General features: G+C 44.0%; 1 protein-coding gene across 2 annotated transcripts in view; it reads left to right on the top strand.

Moving 5' to 3' along the window:
* NTPCR (nucleoside-triphosphatase, cancer-related) overlaps positions 1-16,333 on the top strand; it is a 30,721-nt gene extending 14,388 nt beyond the window's left edge. Inside the window, exons 4-5 of one of the 2 annotated variants that reach the window (XM_062210621.1) lie at positions 9,578-9,795; positions 15,722-16,333. In XM_062210621.1, the coding sequence (XP_062066605.1) occupies positions 9,578-9,795; positions 15,722-15,764 (261 nt within the window). In that variant the 3' untranslated portion in view covers positions 15,765-16,333. The remainder of the gene's footprint in view (positions 1-9,577; positions 9,796-15,721) is intronic. The other variant, XM_062210620.1, reaches the window with a different exon arrangement.

Here is a 16,333-nt window from a genome sequence, read left to right on the forward strand (position 1 = left end):
AAATTTAAACTCCTAAGGATAATTGTGCGTTAATTACTGAGTTCAACCAATAGTACTAGAACAACAACAACAACAACAAATACTAAAAAGGATAAAGTATTACATTGTACATCTAAAGTCAGGACAGGAGCTGATCAGTTCATTGTTGCTTATAGTGTCCATTTCACTTAACAGGTTTCCCCTTTGGCGCTCAGTTGTCACCGATCAGGGAAAACATATGATATTTGTCTCTTTGGGACTGGCTTAATTCACTCAGCATGATGTCTTCCAGATTGCTCCATCTTGTTGCAAATGACTGGGTTTCGTTGTTTCTTACTGCTGTATAGTATTCTATGGAGTACATGTCCCATAATTTCTTTATCCAGTCTACTGTTGATGGACATTTAGGTTGATTCCAGGTCTTTGCTATTGTGAATTGAGCTGCAATAAACATTAGTGTGCAGATGGCTTTTTTATTTGCCAAATTAATTTCCTTTGGGTAAATTCCAAGGAGTGGGATGGCTGGGTTGTATGGTAGGGTTATGTTCAGGTTTCTGAGGAATCTCCAGACAGACTTCCATAGTGGCTTAACCAGTTTGCATTCCCACCAACAGTGGGTTAGTGTCCCTTTTTCCCCACATCCTCTCCAGCATCTGTTGTTGGTAGATTTCTGAATGTGAGCCATTCTCGCCGGGGTGAGATGGAACCTCATTGTGGTTTTGATTTGCATTTCTCTGATTGCTAGTGATCTTGAACATTTTTTCATGTGTCTGTTGGCCATTTGTATTTCCTCTTTTGAAAAATGTCTATTGAGGTCCTTGGCCCATCTCTTAAGTGGGTTGTTTGTTTTGTTGTTGTGGATTTTCTTGATTTCTTTGTAGATTCTGGTTATCAACCCTTTATCTGTAGTATAGTTTGCGATATTTTTTCCCATTCTGTAGGTTGCCTCTTCACTTTCCTGACTGTTTCTTTGTTTCTCTCCATTTCTATCTGTAAGACTCTTCTTGGTAAGGTTAATCATAGGACTCTTCTATTTTTTGAAGCTACTATAATTAGGATTGTGTTTTAGTTTTCTAATGATCAAGGCTGATAGGATAATGTTGGCCATTTTCATAATGATATTTTGACAGCTACACTGCGTACCTTATTAAAATTTGATGTGATATAGGATTTAACTCTGGTTTTCAATCTATCTCCTACTCACATAAAAAGGTAACAGTGGATTGAATTTTAAAGAACATCTGCTCACAGCCCTGTTTTCTAGGCTGAACAATGGCAATTTTTACAAAGAAGGAATAATAAGTTAGATCAGAACCTTGTATTTTCCGGTTTTAATCAAAATAAGGCTGTAAAGTATATTTGTTTCAGGGAGCAGGATCTGCTTTAGATTCTGAAATAGATTCTGCTTCAGATCATCAAAAGTTCATTTGAAAGGGATGAGAGGTCTGCTGTCCAAAGAAAGATTTTTTTTTTTTAACACTTGACCTGGAAGTACCTCTAAGTATTAAAGGCCACTGGACTTTAGAAAGGATTCAGAAAAATCAAGATCTAGTCAGGATGCATTCTAGAAAGTCTGGCAAGAGCCTCAGCTTTGCTTTGGAATTTCCTTCACTGTAGTTAGCAAGCATAGAATGAGTTTCTTTGTTCCTCCTCTACTTCTATTTCTCTACATTGTGATTACATGTGGGTATTGCAGGGAAATTATAAGCTATCTGCTGCAGACATAAAACTTTTGAAAATAGTAAAACCATTGCTGCAGCAAATCAAAATAGGAAGATGAGCTGCACGTTCAGGATGAGCTTGTCTCTGCAGCTCATGCTGCCAGATCTGTATGATGACCCCACTGCTGGTCTCTCTCTCCTTCCTACTGGGCAGGGGCTGAGTCTTCAAGATTAAGCATTGCTGGCCATGGTGAGGTTCCATGGGTTTAGATGCTGAGCAGGATTTTGTCCTGGGTGATGACACTCACTTTTGTGAAGTTTTTGCAGCCCACTCTCGAGAAACAGGGAAAAGCCAAACACACCTTAAGTAGGACTAGAGCTGAGTTTTTATAAACTTGCCTTTTTGCCTTTTACTCACCTGCTTTGTCCTATTTCTCATACGTCCTTCTGTCCTTTCATACCTCCTATACATGTCAGTCTAAAGCTGTACTGTCTTCTAGAAGGAAGTTCTCATATGATCATCTGATGGTTTTCTTAAATCTGTTATACTGAGAAAGTACCTGTATGTGCATTTTTCTTTTTGTCTACTGATTCTAATTTTTTAAAACTTTATATGTATATAATTTTACTTTTGAAGTTGCACTACTTTTGAGTAGTGAAAAAGCACTGTTAACACATCCAGAGTCAACTATTTAAAAAAAATTCTTTTGGAGCTGGCACTGTGGCATAGCAGGTAAAGCCGCTACCTGCAGGTCAGGCATCCCATATGGGCACCACTTTGAGTCTCGGTTGTTCCACTTCCTATCCAGCTCTCTGTTATGGCCTGGAAAAGCAATAGAGGATGGCCCAAGTCCTTGGGCCCCTGCACCTGCATGGGAGAGCCGGATTGAAGCTCCGGGCTCCTGGCTTCTTTGCAGCCAACTGGGGAGTGAACCAGCAGATGGAAGACTTTATCTCTCTCTGTCACTCTCTCTCTCTCTCTCTCTCTCTCGGTCTCTCCTTCTCTCTGTGTAACTCTGACTTTCAAATAAATAAATAAATCTTTTTTTTTTTTTTTTTTTTTTGACAGGCAGAGTGGACAGTGAGAGAGAGAGACAGAGAGAAAGGTCTTCCTTTTTGCCGTTGGTTCACCCTCCAATGGCCGCCGCGGTAGCGCGCTGCGGCCGGCGCACCGCGCTGATCCGATGGCGGGAGCCAGGTGCTTCTCCTGGTCTCCCATGGGGTGCAGGGCCCAAGTACTTGGGCCATCCTCCACTGCACTTCCTGGCCACAGCAGAGAGCTGGCCTGGAAGAGGGGCAACCGGGACAGGATCGGTGCCCCGACCGGGACTAGAACCCGGTGTGCCGGCGCCGCAAGGCGGAGGATTAGCCTAGTGAGCCGCGGCGCCGGCCAATAAATCTTTTTTTTAAAAAAAAGTCTTTTTAAAATTTATTTGAGTGGGAGAGAGAAAAAATTTGCTCATGGCCACTGGTTCACTCCCCAAATGGCCAAAACTGGGGCTAATGCAGAGCCTAAGTTGGGAGCCAGGAATTCAAGGGTCTCCCCATGTGAGTAGCAGGAACCCAGTTACTTGAGCCATCACTGGTGCTTTCCAAGATCTGCATTAGTAGGAAGCTGGAGTTAGGAGCTACATCTTCAGGTAGAACTCTGGCAACTCCAATGTGGAATGCGATGCAGATGTCTTAATTCCTAGGCTAAATGCTCATTTCTCAACTGTGTTTAACATTTTTAGCTCAATTTCTCTTATTGTTTGCTTACTTTCTCTCCTTGTGTGTGTATGTGTAAATAAATATATAAAATAGGGGGACGAGCATTGTGGTGTACATTAAGCTGCCACTTGCAAAGCCACCATCCCATATTGGAGCACCAGTTTGAATCCCAGCTGCTCTGCTTCCAGACCAGCTCTCTGTTAATGTGTCTGAGAAAGCAGCAGAAGATGGCCCAAGAACTTGGGCTTTATACCCCTATGGGAGACCTGGATGGAATTAGGGGCTCCTGACTTTGGCTTGGCCAAGCCCCAGCTGTTAGTCATTTCGGGAGTGAATGAGCAGGTGGAAGATTCTCTCTCTCTCTTTCTTTCTTTCTCTCTCTGCCTTTCTAATTACTTAATTAATATTTAAAAAGAAATTGAGGTTTCTGCCTGTGCCATTGTAGACCCCCTGAAAGCAGAGGACTCTTCCTTCTTGTTGGAGAAAAGATCGGTTTCTTCAGTGTTAGATGAATTTCCTGGATATCGCTCTTCCATATTTCAGAATGAAAACGTGCAGCTGTGTTGCACATGGGGTGTGGAAGGGGGGCTTTGGCGTCAAGTGATCTTGGGTTTGATTCTAGCTCTGTCCCTGTGCTCTCTGACTTTGCATAAGTCATTCAACCTCTGACTTCTTTCTTCATCTGTAAAACAGAGATGCTGATACCTGTTCTGTGAAGTTGGTAGGAGGACTGAACACAAATGACTGTAAAATGCTCCAACCCCTGGCTCCTTAGGAGGCCTTGAACAGAGGAATAGCTCTGGCTGTTTTTCCCTGGGAGTTCAGTGAGGTGAGGTGATGGGCGGCAGTACCTTGGCAGGTACATCCCATCACAGATTTTTTTAAAAGATTTATTTATTTATTTGAAAGTCAAAGTTACACAGAGAGAGGAGAGGCAGAGAGAGGGAGGTCTTCCATCCGATGGTTCATTCCCCAATTGGCCGCAACGGCTGGAGCTGCGCCAATCCGAAGCCAGGAGCCAGGTGCTTCTTCCGGGTCTCCCACATGGGTGCAGGAGTCCAAGGACTTGGGCCATCTTTACTGTTTTCCCAGGCCATAGCAGAGAGCTGCATCGGAAGTGGAGCAGCCGGGTCTCAAACCGGCGCCCACATGCTAACCCTCTGAGCCACAGCGCCAGCCCAACTCAGTTTGATTTGTGTTTACCAAAAACCCAGAGGCAAGAGTGGGGCCATAAATCTGTTATGGAGTCCCAGGAACCCAAATGTCCAGGCTGGTACAGGAGTTCTGGGATCAGGAATATTGGGTTCTTCATCCCACTGAGCTGTCAGCCAGCAGATGCTGTTTTGGTCTGAGGATAGTTCTTGCAGCTTAGGAAATGCCACAAGGGTTGGGGTGCTCTGGGTCAGGTTATTGTGTGGGTGAGCCCTTGGGTCCCTGGGAAGTCACCTAGGGCACCCAGGAGGAGCCTCAGGACTAGTCAGCCTGAGCCTTGGGGTGGGAATCTCTGGCATGTCTGTGAGAGGAGCTTCTGCCCAGAGTGGGCCTAAGTGGAGCAAGGCCGGGCGTGTCTAATAGTCTAGACATCTTGTCCTGACTCCTTCCTGGGGACACACAGTCCACATGCCACCAGACTGTGAAGGAATTCTGAAACATGAAGGCTTGGCATAAACAACAGAAAGTCTGGTTGGGGGCTGCAGTTTTAGCTAACTTCAGGGTGGGAGGACTGTGAGCTGGCTCGGCAGTGGCTGCTGTGACCATTTGCCTTTCTTTCTGTTTGCCCAGAACTTGTGGCATTGGAAGGGCAGGGCCATGGCTCTGCTGCCTCACTTCTGGTAGACCCCTACTTCCCTACCATGATTTTCAACACTTTGTGCCCCAGATGGACAAGCTCAGAAGCTACTCTGTATGTTTGATATTTTAAAAATACATTAATTAATACCACCAGAAATATATATTATGCAAATCATTCAGAATAAGGCAAAAACTACTTTAATTAGGTTGCTCTTATTTCAATATTTTGGTTAAATGAAGTGTGTATTTTGTATTTACATTTTTCCTATACTCTTAAAGTTTCATATAAACAAAAGACCAAAAAGAAAAAGAAAACCCCACGCACATTATTTTTAGGTCTCTGGTATAACTGGTACAAAAATATTTTGTTGCTCTAAGTCAGTTTAATCTTTCTGGAAAGCAAACTAGCTGAGTACAACCAAGACTATGAAGTTATCCATGGGTTCTCTTAACCCTAGCTGCCCAATCGCTGGACTCCATCTGAAAGAAATACCTTCCCTCTCAGAACAGAGCAACTGAAAATGTGCTGCGGGGAAAGAAATTTTCCTCACTCTTTGTGGCTGAAAATTTATTATCAACTAAAATGGAACCAAGAAGAAGGGCTTGGGCAGAGTGGCTGTGGTAAGTGACACAGGACCACAGTGCAACCCCCAGAAGTGATGCCTCTGGGGAGAGGGTGGCTGGTGCATACACGCAGGAGATGTGTACGCAGAGACTGTAACCATGTGGCCGAGAGCCATGTGGCCGAGAGCCACGTCCAGTTCTTCACTCCAGCAGCTTCAGGCAGTAAAGTTACTGTGGGAGCCCAGTGCTCTTCCACATGGAAATAGAGGCAGGGCAGGTCCTTGACTATCCTCCAACCTGGGCCCCTGTGACTTGTAAGACTGTGTCTTTATCTGCCAGAATTTGGAGCAGTGAGACAGGTGAATACAGGTTCACTGATGTGTTTTCTATTTCCCTCTAAAGTGGCTTGAATTTAGATAGAAATAAACCAGCTTTGAACATAATAGCGGCTCCTTTTTTAAGCTCCTGAGTTCATGTGCTATTTAGAAACATAAGCCAAGTGTTTACAGGCTTCTGAGTGTTTGAGCTTCTGACATCTGCCTCTCAGTGGAGTGTGAATAACTTCATTTTTTTATTAAAATTACAGACTTATTTTTGAGATTTCCACAGTTCCTGGATTATAAAAATGCCTAATTCTGGACAGAATGAGGATTTTTATATTTAAAACGAGCATTTCCATTTGGTAGAAAATTATATATGCATGCATATCCAAATATCTTTGTGCTGAAACTTAATATAGATGAGCTCTCATTGGTGAGTGTTCTAGAGAGTTACAGGATGGGATGCTGTTGTAGAGCCACGTGCTTTATCCCTACACATTTTTTTAACCTTTTATTTAATGAATATAAATTACATGAGTACATCTTTAGGAATATAGTGATTCTTCTCACCATACCCGCCCTCTACCCTCAGTTTTCTCCTCCCTCCCCCATTCCCATTCTCCATTAAGATTTGAAAAACATATACTATTAACATTTTCTTCCACCCTAAAGCACTAAAATAGAGATCTCTACCACTTTATAAAATTAACCTCCTCTTGAGGCTGGCATTGTGGTACAACAGGTTAAGCTGCCACTGTTTGAAATGCCAGCATCCCATATCAGAGTACTGGTTTATGACCTGGCTACTCTGCCTCTAATCTAGCTCCTTAGGAAGGCAGCTGAAGATGCTCCAAGTACTTGTGCATTTCAACCCATCCTACACATGTATTATTACAAACATGGCAGTGCGCATTGGCTGGGCACATATATGCAATCATTTAAATACATTCTTTCATAATGCTTTTTCTTGTCTGATTTGGCAGCTTTCAGAACTGTCATTCTGATATACCAAAATGGCTAGTAGATGGTAGCCACCGGAAAGACAACCTCTGTGATGATTCATTGTCTCGGAGGCAGTAAAATGCCCCCGATGCTACTTGGTAAGAGGTCAGTTAGAATGCCTTGCTCCCAGGCAGAAACCTTCCTGTGGGGTTGTCTGTTTTTATCAGCACAGACAGGTGTGAAAGCCATTTTACTTCTCCCACATTTGCCACTCATTTTTGAAGGAAAAACGTGGCATGCATGGTGCCTTACTGCATGCACGGTCTCCCTTCCTTCCACCCCAGCCCATGGAGGCAGCCTTGGCCCTGTCCACTTTCCACCTCTCAGCTCTCCATCATCACTCAGTTCCACAGAGAAGGCAGACACGAGGACATTGTGTCTGTGTCCTCAGAAGGGAGACCAGCTTTGTGTTCAGGTAAGTGCAGTAGAAAAAATCTAAGTGCATCAGAAACAGACGTTGGGCTGTTGTTCAGACCTCTCTTGGGTGATTAGAGTGGGCAAATTCTTGGTCTTTGTGCTACTAAAAGGAATGGAGAAACATAGCATACGTCCACAGTGTTCAGTAAGAAGGCAGAGCGTCACGGACGTAAAAGTCTGAGACTCTGCTCTCCTCCAACCACAAACTGGGTTAAGACTCCACCCTCTCATATTGTCTGTCCCAGTGTCTGACACATCATCTTGACTTCACGCAGCCCCAGACCTTCTCACACAACTTGTGATCTCCCTGGTGTAGGCTTTTTGCTGTGGAACAAAAGCTCCACTGCACTGCACCCATCAAGACCTGTAAGATCTGGCCCTTGTGTCCCTGGCTGCCACATGCACCTTCCACCAGTGATACTGCACCCCACATAGCTTTGGCATTTGGGATTTGAGGAAAATCCAGTGTAACTGAGACAGGCGCTCCTGGACTGCATTGCTGTCACCTTGTAAACCAGCTTTACATACAGTTTTCACAAAGATCGTTTATACAGAGATACGTAAAATGGAGTTGTCACTTAGCATTCATTGAAGTGTTTATATTATGTTCTGTTGTGTCCCTCCTGAGGGAGGCCAGAGTCCTATTAGCTTTCTCAACAAGGTCATTCTAGAGAGGACTTGTCCATTTGTTACCTGTTGGCTTTGTAGCAGATTACCCCCAAGTACAGCAGCTTAAGGCAGCAATGGTGTTATTTCACAGAGCCTAAGGGCAAGAATCCAGGTGTAGCTTTACTGGTGATTCTGGCTCAGGGGCTCTCATTTGCTGTAGGACATGTATCTGCTGGGCCTGTGGTCCTGAGGGATCTGCTCCTGAGCCTGCTCAGTTGGTGGCTGGCAGGCTGGTCCTCTCTGGCTATAGGCATGAAGCCTCAAGTGCATCACCACATGGTCCTGTGTGTCCTCACAACATGACAGCTCCCCTCCCGAGAACGAGTGATCCTAGAAAGGCCAGCCATACAGAAATAGCAGGCTTCGTTTGCTCTGGTCTCAGAGGTGACGTGCCATTGCTTCTGCTATATTATGTCGATCACACAGACTACCTTGTTACTATGGGAGAGGGCTGTGTGTGGAATCAGTAGAACTCTTGGATGCTCACTGCCATGCCTATTCTGAGTAGGATTTTCAAGGAAGTAATGGACATGGATTGGAATAAAGTCATTAGAAAAAGGAATCTGAGATCTAAAGGGCACCATTGCACTCACACTCACTTGTTTTTCTTTTAACTGGAGAAGGAAGACTATTTCTCTTTTTATTTTTCTGTCTTTCCATGAACTCTCATAGATCAATTTATGAAACGCACCTGCCTGTAGCAATTATCTTTCTCAACAAATGGGGAATATGTTATGACCCAAAATAAAACAAAAATGGTATTATTAATAAGGTTTAATTATTATTGATAAGCTTTGCTGTTTCATTTAATTTACACCTGAAGTGTTCAGGAGCCATTTGTTTCCTGAGTATATATGAATACAAAGCTTCATTACTGTTGCTGTTTTTTTTTTTTTTTTTTTTTTTAATTTATTTGAAAAGCAGAGTTACAGAGGGGCAGAGGCAGAGAGAGGTCTTCCATCCCTGGTTCACTCCCCAGATAGCTACAACGGCCGGAGTGGGTCTGATCCGAAGCCAAGAGCCAGGAGCTTCCTCCAGGTCCCCCACGTGGATGCAGGGACCCAAGCACCTGGGCCACCTTCCATTGCTTTCCCAGGCACATTAGCAGGGAGCTGGATCAGAAGTGGAGCAGCCAGGACTCAAACCATATGGGATGCTGGCACTGCAGGCGGTGTCCTTACCCGCTATGCCACAGTGCCAGCCCCTGCTGCTGTTCTGAAGGAGTAATTCTGAGAAGCTTGTTGACTCAGGGAATCAGATTTTCTGGGTACTGCAGCTCCAAAGGAGCCCCTCTAAGATTAGTCTCCACAGCTTGCTCCCTGTGGACCACAGGGACCATCTTCCGACTTCAAAAGCTTAGCTGACTCACCCTGTGACTGCTGGTTGGTGACTGATGGGGTGGGACCCAGGGGCCCTTTGGCTAATGTGACTTTGGTTCCTTGTCAATGTGTTTGTCATTCCCAGGCAGGTTCCAGCAGCGGCTCAGGACAAAGAGTATGTGTCATCGATGAGATCGGGAAAATGGAACTCTTCAGTCAGCCCTTCATCCAGGCTGTTCGTCAGACGCTGTCCACCCCAGGAACCATAATTCTTGGCACAATCCCAGTCCCTAAGGGAAAACCGCTGGCTCTTGTGGAAGAAATTAGAAACAGAAGTGACGTGAAGGTGTTTAGTGTGAGTATGTGAGTACAGCCGGTCCTCTGTGTGAAAGTGGACTGGATGATCTTAGGCAGCAGGTGGCCTTAATGTAAATTACTGTTTTTCCCTCCTATATGGGAACATAAGTGAGTCTGACTTTCTGGACTCTACAAAACCTGAATTCTAGCTCTGCTTGATGACAAAACAAACCCCCTTGTGGGGAGGCACCAACTGTCCTGGCTGCTTTCTTCTTCCACCTGCCGCCAGACACCAGGACCTCTTAGCTTCAGCATCACCTGAGCAGCTGATGCCCTTGTTCTAAGCTTGTCTCCTCTCAGACTGATAGGTCACAGTGGGATACAGAGGCACACAAGCATAACTTTGTTTAAAAAGTTTCCCTTTTAAACTGACCCACTTCTGCTAATGAGGAGAAGAGGCTGTGGTTACGGTTGGAAGCACAGCTTCCAGGTGCTCTGGAGTAGCCTTGTTCAGGAGAACCTCCTGCAGTGGTGGAAATGTACTCGCGGTACTCTACAGTACAGTGGCCCCTAGCCACACGTGGCTATTTATGTTGGAACTGATTACATTAAAGTAAAATTAGAAATTCTGTTTTTCAGTCACACTGGCCACACTTGTATTACTCAGTAGTTCCCTGGGGTGGCACCACTATCACATCCTGCTCAAACAGAGGTTTGCAGAGCGGTCATATGAACATCACTTGGGAGCTTGTGAGATGTGCCCATCTGTCTTGCCTTGACCTAAGGACTTAAACTCTTTGGGGGATGGGCCCAATGATCCTTGTTTTAATAAGCCCTTAGGTGGTTCTGCAGTTTGAGAAGCACAGCGGTAGGATACATGTGAGAGATGAGGAGTCGCAGCATCTCGTATCAACCAGTGGCAGTGTTGTGAGGGGCTCTAGTAGCACTGCTGACACTGCCTGAATCCCTGCCTTTCTTTCTCCATTGTCCCTCTCTGACCTCAGTCAGTTTCAGTTAGTGGCTCCCCTCCTCCACCTTATGACACCCTTCCCTAATCCTCTTTAGAGGCTCCTTGGCCCTGCAGATGCCAAGTGAACAAGTCAGAGAGGCAGGGCCACGCCTAGCAGGGAGAGTAAAAGTAAGCTCTGGCTGCAAGATACTCATGAGCACCTATATCACCAATTAAAATATTTCCATGGTCCATGGTCCCAGTGAGACATCCACTTGTTACTTCCAAAATATCCTGGAATGGCGGTAACCAGAAGGGTTAGGTGAGCCAGACTTGGAAATGCACGCATTCACTTATTCATTTGGTGAATACTGAGGAAGCTGTGTGCTAGGTGTCAGTCAGTCTTGGTGATAGTGTGGTACAATCCAAGACTCACTGCCAGACTGATCAACTCCATGCCCTTGTGGAGCTTACATCCTAGAGGAGAGGGCAGATGTCAAAAATGTAAGCAGACAAAGTAAGCGATTTCAGATACTGATAAAGGCAATGGAAAGAAGCCCGGGCAAAGTGGTAGTTGGGGGCAGGAGTAGAGGGGTAATCAGGGGAGGTCTGTCTAGGAGGTGAATTTGAGCTGAGACCTGAGTGGTGTGAAAGGTCACATCCTCAAGAGCATCCTTGAGAGTTAACACGTGACCTTCCTGGTCTCCTGTTTTACGTGGGCTCCTTGTTAGAAGTTGTGGTTGTGATTATAGAGTTTCTGTGGAAATAGAGACAACCAATAGTGAATGATCATGAAATAAAATCAGTTTTCAGGCCAGATAGCTTCCAGGCTGGAAGATTGGGAAGTTTCTAGTGTTAAGCTCCAGGTATTAGCTATCTCTGCCAGCTAATCCTACCCAAAATTCCTAAGGAGAGATTGAGGAGGGCCAACTGTTATGTGCAGAAAAATGTTGTATCTTAACACTGCATTTCCTTCTGTCTTTAAAACTGGAAATGCTTCTTCAGGCAAGATAATCATTGCTCTTAATGATCTGTAAATAAAGTGATTAGCTTTGAGTTAATTATGTAAGGAGCCGACATACCCTTTTATCCTTGTGCTGCTTGGGGGCTTCTGTGGTCCTTCTGTTCCTGATTTATAAACGAAGATCCTCATTTTCCTGATCTGTAGACTTTAGTAGTTGGATTCAATATCTTGGGTCCTATCCATTTTTAACATTCAATAAGTATCTGAATCCATTTTTAGAGCATCGTTTGCATCTAGCACTTAGTCCATGTTACAGGCACATGTAAAGCATGTTCCCTTTGCTCCTGAAAAACAGACCATACACCTGACTGCACTGTGTGGCTGTGTTCCCATCTTGTAGGCTGTTTGATGCTACCTCACTGACCCCTAATTTGTTTAACATGATCAGTAATATTGTCAGTCTCCTCCTCTTTCTCTTCTTCCTCTTCCTCCTTCTTGATTTTGTTTTTAAGAATATGTTGGTGTTTGGGTGGTATCCCAGTTTGTCTTTCCATGGTGGTTGGCCTAGATATGTGAGGCACAGTCCTTCACTGACCTGCTGGGCACAGGCACAGTAACAAGTCCTGTGGGTGTTATGCCTCCAGAGTGTCTCCTGGACCGACAGAAGAATGGTCTTGGTAACTTAGACGTCTGCCTGGCACGGGTTTGGTATTAACAGTGGCCTTCCTGAAGGTCATCTGTTGTTCTTTCAGCGATTTGGTCAGTTTGTTTTCTCCTGACTTCTAGGATTTTCTGCTCTTTAAGTATAACCACTACAAATTTTTTTTTTTAAATTTATTTCAGTATTTGTTTATTTGAAGCTATCAAAAATATTTAATGGTAACATTAATGCCATAGAGGCAAGACACCTTTGTGCCTTTGCCTTCATGAATCAGAGTTAATGGAAAGAGCTGTGTGCATTGTTGTGTGTGTGTGTATTCTAATTAATAACATGAAAAAAATATTTTTATGTTGGATAGTCGCTACTTATTTAAAAATATGAGTTTGATGTTCTTAATGGTATTGATTGATCGATTGATGGATTGATTTTTGACATTTAAAAGTTATTTGAGAGAGAGCATTCCCATCTACTTCACTTCTCAAATGCCTGTAATGGCCCGGGCTGGAGTATGCCAAAGCTAGGCACTGAGAACTTCCTCCAGCTCTCACATGGGTGGAAGGAATCCAATGACATGGGCAACCACCTGCTGCCTCCCAGGGTGCACATAAGCAGCAAGCTGGAGTCAGGAACCAGAGCCAAGTATCCAACTTTGTTGTGAGTTGCAGGTATCCCAACTGGCATCTTATCTACTAGACCAAACGCCCACCCACTTAATAGCATTTAGAAAACATACTTTATTTGACTTCCTTCTGAATCCTTCCTGGGTAGAAATGTTAGATGTTGTCTATTGAGGGTACAGAAGAAACGCCTGGAACCTGGCAAGCACTGGAATGGAATACGAAGGTGGCCCCCAGTTGATGTGCACATGGTGCTGGGTGCTGTGCTCAGTGCCTCACGATACACTTATTACTCCATTTCATATATGAGATATTTGAGGAGTCAAGAGGCTCTGTAACCTGTCCAAGATTATTCAGTTAATGACAGAGCTAGGATTCAGACCTTGGTCTGGCTGATGTCAAAGCCTGAGCATTAGCATATCCATGCTATAGTGTTGCCTTCATTCATAGAAATGATTCAAGTGATTTTACCATAAATCTTGGCTTGTTAGAAATTATTTGGTTTCTCTACAAAAAATGATATTATAACAAAGTCTCTTAATATTCTGACTCCAGAACCATTTAAACTTGTTTTCTTATAACATACTCTTGTAGTTTTCATTTGTGGAATCTAGGACCACAAGAATAATGGGAAGTAGATTCTACCTTCCCTCCAATTTGGAAATTGAAAGGCCCCCTCTTATTCTTCTCTGCTACAGCAATATGGATATTATTTTCACCTCACCAGGACCTCAGTGCTGTTCTCTGGGCCCATGCACTCCTGCCCATTCAGTGCTGTTCACTGGGCCTATGCATTCCTGTCCTCTAGGTGCAGAGCTAGTGTTAGAAGTACAGTTACTAGCTGCTGGAAGAGAAGTCAATAAGAAAGCTGCTTGTAGAAAAAGAAGATAATACAGATGGCCAGTAAGCACATGAAAAGAAATGTTCCATCACTAGGTATTATGGCAGTGCAAACCAAAACCACAGTGAGGGACCACTTACACCCTCTAAGATGGCTAAAATAAAACTATAAGACAAAAGCTGGAACTGTGACTTAGGAGGAAAAAGCTGCTGCCTGCAGTACCAGCATCCCATATGGGTTCTAGTTCATTCCCAGCTGCTCCACTTCCGATTCAGCTCTCTGCTATGGCCTGGGAAAGTAGTGGAAGATGGCCCAAGTGGAAGATGGGGCCCCTGCACCCATGTGGGAGACCTGGAAGAAGCTCCTGGCTCCTGGCTTTGGCTCAGCGCAACTCTGGCCATTTCGGCCATCTGGGGAGTGAACCAATTTATGGAAGTCTGTCTCTTTCTCTCTCTCTCTCTCTCTCTCTCTCTCTCTCTCTCTCTCTCTGCCTCCCAAATAAATAAATAAATCTTAAGAAAAAAACTTGAAGATAGAAATGGGTAGTAATGGATAGTAGCAAGTGTTGGCGAGGATGTGGAGAAATTGGAACGCTCATATGCTTGCCACTGGTGGGAATGTGAATGGTGTAAATCACTATGGAAAACAGTTTGGCAGTTCCTCAAGAAGTTAAACCTGGATTTGCCATAAAGCTAGTAATTCCTCTCCTAGGTATAGATCCCAAAAAATTGAAAACATATGTTCACATAAAAAATCATTCATGAATGTTCATGGAAGCATTATTCATAATAGCCAAAGCATGGGAACAACCCAACAACTGATGAATGGATAAACAAAGTGTGGCCTGTCCTTACAATGGGATATTGTTTGGCAGTAAGAAGGAATGATGTGCTGATTCATCCAACAACACGGATAGGTCTTGAAAATGTTACACTAAGTGAAACAAGCAGACACAAAAGAGCGCTTCTTGTCTGATTCCATTTATGGAAAATATCCAGGGGAGGCAAATTTATGGACAGAAAATAGGTTCGTGGTTTCTAGAAGGAAGAAAGCCAGGAGAGGCGTTCTGCAGTCGAAATGCTGGTGGTTGAATAAAAAGTAGGCTGGAATTTCACATAAAGGAATAGACTGCCGAGGTTGGCAGAGGACGTCATACTTGTTCTTGTGTTTCAGAGTTTGTCCTCCATGTGCAGGGAACGTAATAACTGAGCACTGCAGACAATTTCACATAAACAGCTCACTGCACAATCTTCAGAAATAATCTTAGGGAAATCAAAGGGGGGGTATCTATACATTAATAATGTAGTACTTGCATTCTGTTCATTAATTTTTCATGAGAAAATGTTCTCAAAATGTGTCTTTTCCAGTTTTCATTTCTATTCTTTTTATATCTCAGCAAGACTTGGAAGGAACTCTCTAACTGTTGGATATGGCTGGCACAGTCCCTGCTGTGGCACCAGTAGTCCCCAGCAGTTCCTGGCAGGGCCATCTCACTGGGGCAGGAGCAGGGACTCGGGCAGGATCCCCGAGTGACAGATGAGTGGTCTGTGCTCAGCATCTTTCCAGTGCTCCTGGCTCCTGAGACTCTCTTTCCTCTTATCTGAAATGGGGATGATTGTGTGTGTCTTGTTTCCCCTGCATGCCTGGTGTGCATGCCACATGGTTGTGAGGGTGACATTGATGAGGCATTTCCCTGAAATGTGCAGCTGTGGCTCTGTGGCACACAAGCACTCTTGGGGGATCTCTCTTACTATCTCTGAAGTCTCCTGCTGGTGGCAGGACATGGTATTGCCTGTCCTTTTCACAGTGCTCATGAAGAGCTGGGCTTCGAAGTCTCCTGGCTCTCAAAACATACCTCCTCCGCTCCCAGCCTTCCAGCCTGTCAGCTCTGAAAGATGACGTATCTGCACTGGAGAAAAGGACAGGAGTTCTGACACCTGCTCCCTTTCTTCTTCCACAGGTCACCAAGGAAAACAGGAACCACCTTCTGCCAGATATCGTGACATGTGTGCAGAGCAGCAGGAAGTGAAGACAGTCTGTGTTCTACACAGGAGGAAGTCCCCCGGTCCAAGAGCAGCCTGATGGGTGCTGGCTTGTCAGTGTTTTATGCCTTTGGGTTTAGGAAACTTGGTGGACTTTTCCAAAGAAAGCTTGACAGCTGTTTAAAATATCAAATTAGCTCTAATGCTGGACTAACTATACAAGCTTAACAATCTATTTTGGCTTATTTATGCTTAAAGCCTTCTGTTTATTTCCTATTGCATTTATGTGCATGATATGGGTAAATTATGAAATCAGAAATATTTTTTCAGAGTATTTGATGGAATTCACCCATATTGAAGTTTATAAATGTGCTCAGGAAAAGGGGGACAAAAGAGTTCACTATTTAATCAGTTTTGCATGTCATGAAAATTAAGTTTCTCTCCAGGCGCAGCCACAAGCTCATACAACTTAAAGGAATAGTAGTTATTTGATTTTCTTTTTAAAACTATTATTTCAAAAGAAAATAATTTTTGGTCATCTTCCCCCATATTTCATTGTTTGCCTGTTGTTTAATAAATATAAAAATAAA

This window comes from Lepus europaeus, chromosome 14 (genome assembly GCF_033115175.1).
Source record: "Lepus europaeus isolate LE1 chromosome 14, mLepTim1.pri, whole genome shotgun sequence".
Lineage (NCBI taxonomy): Eukaryota > Metazoa > Chordata > Mammalia > Lagomorpha > Leporidae > Lepus > Lepus europaeus.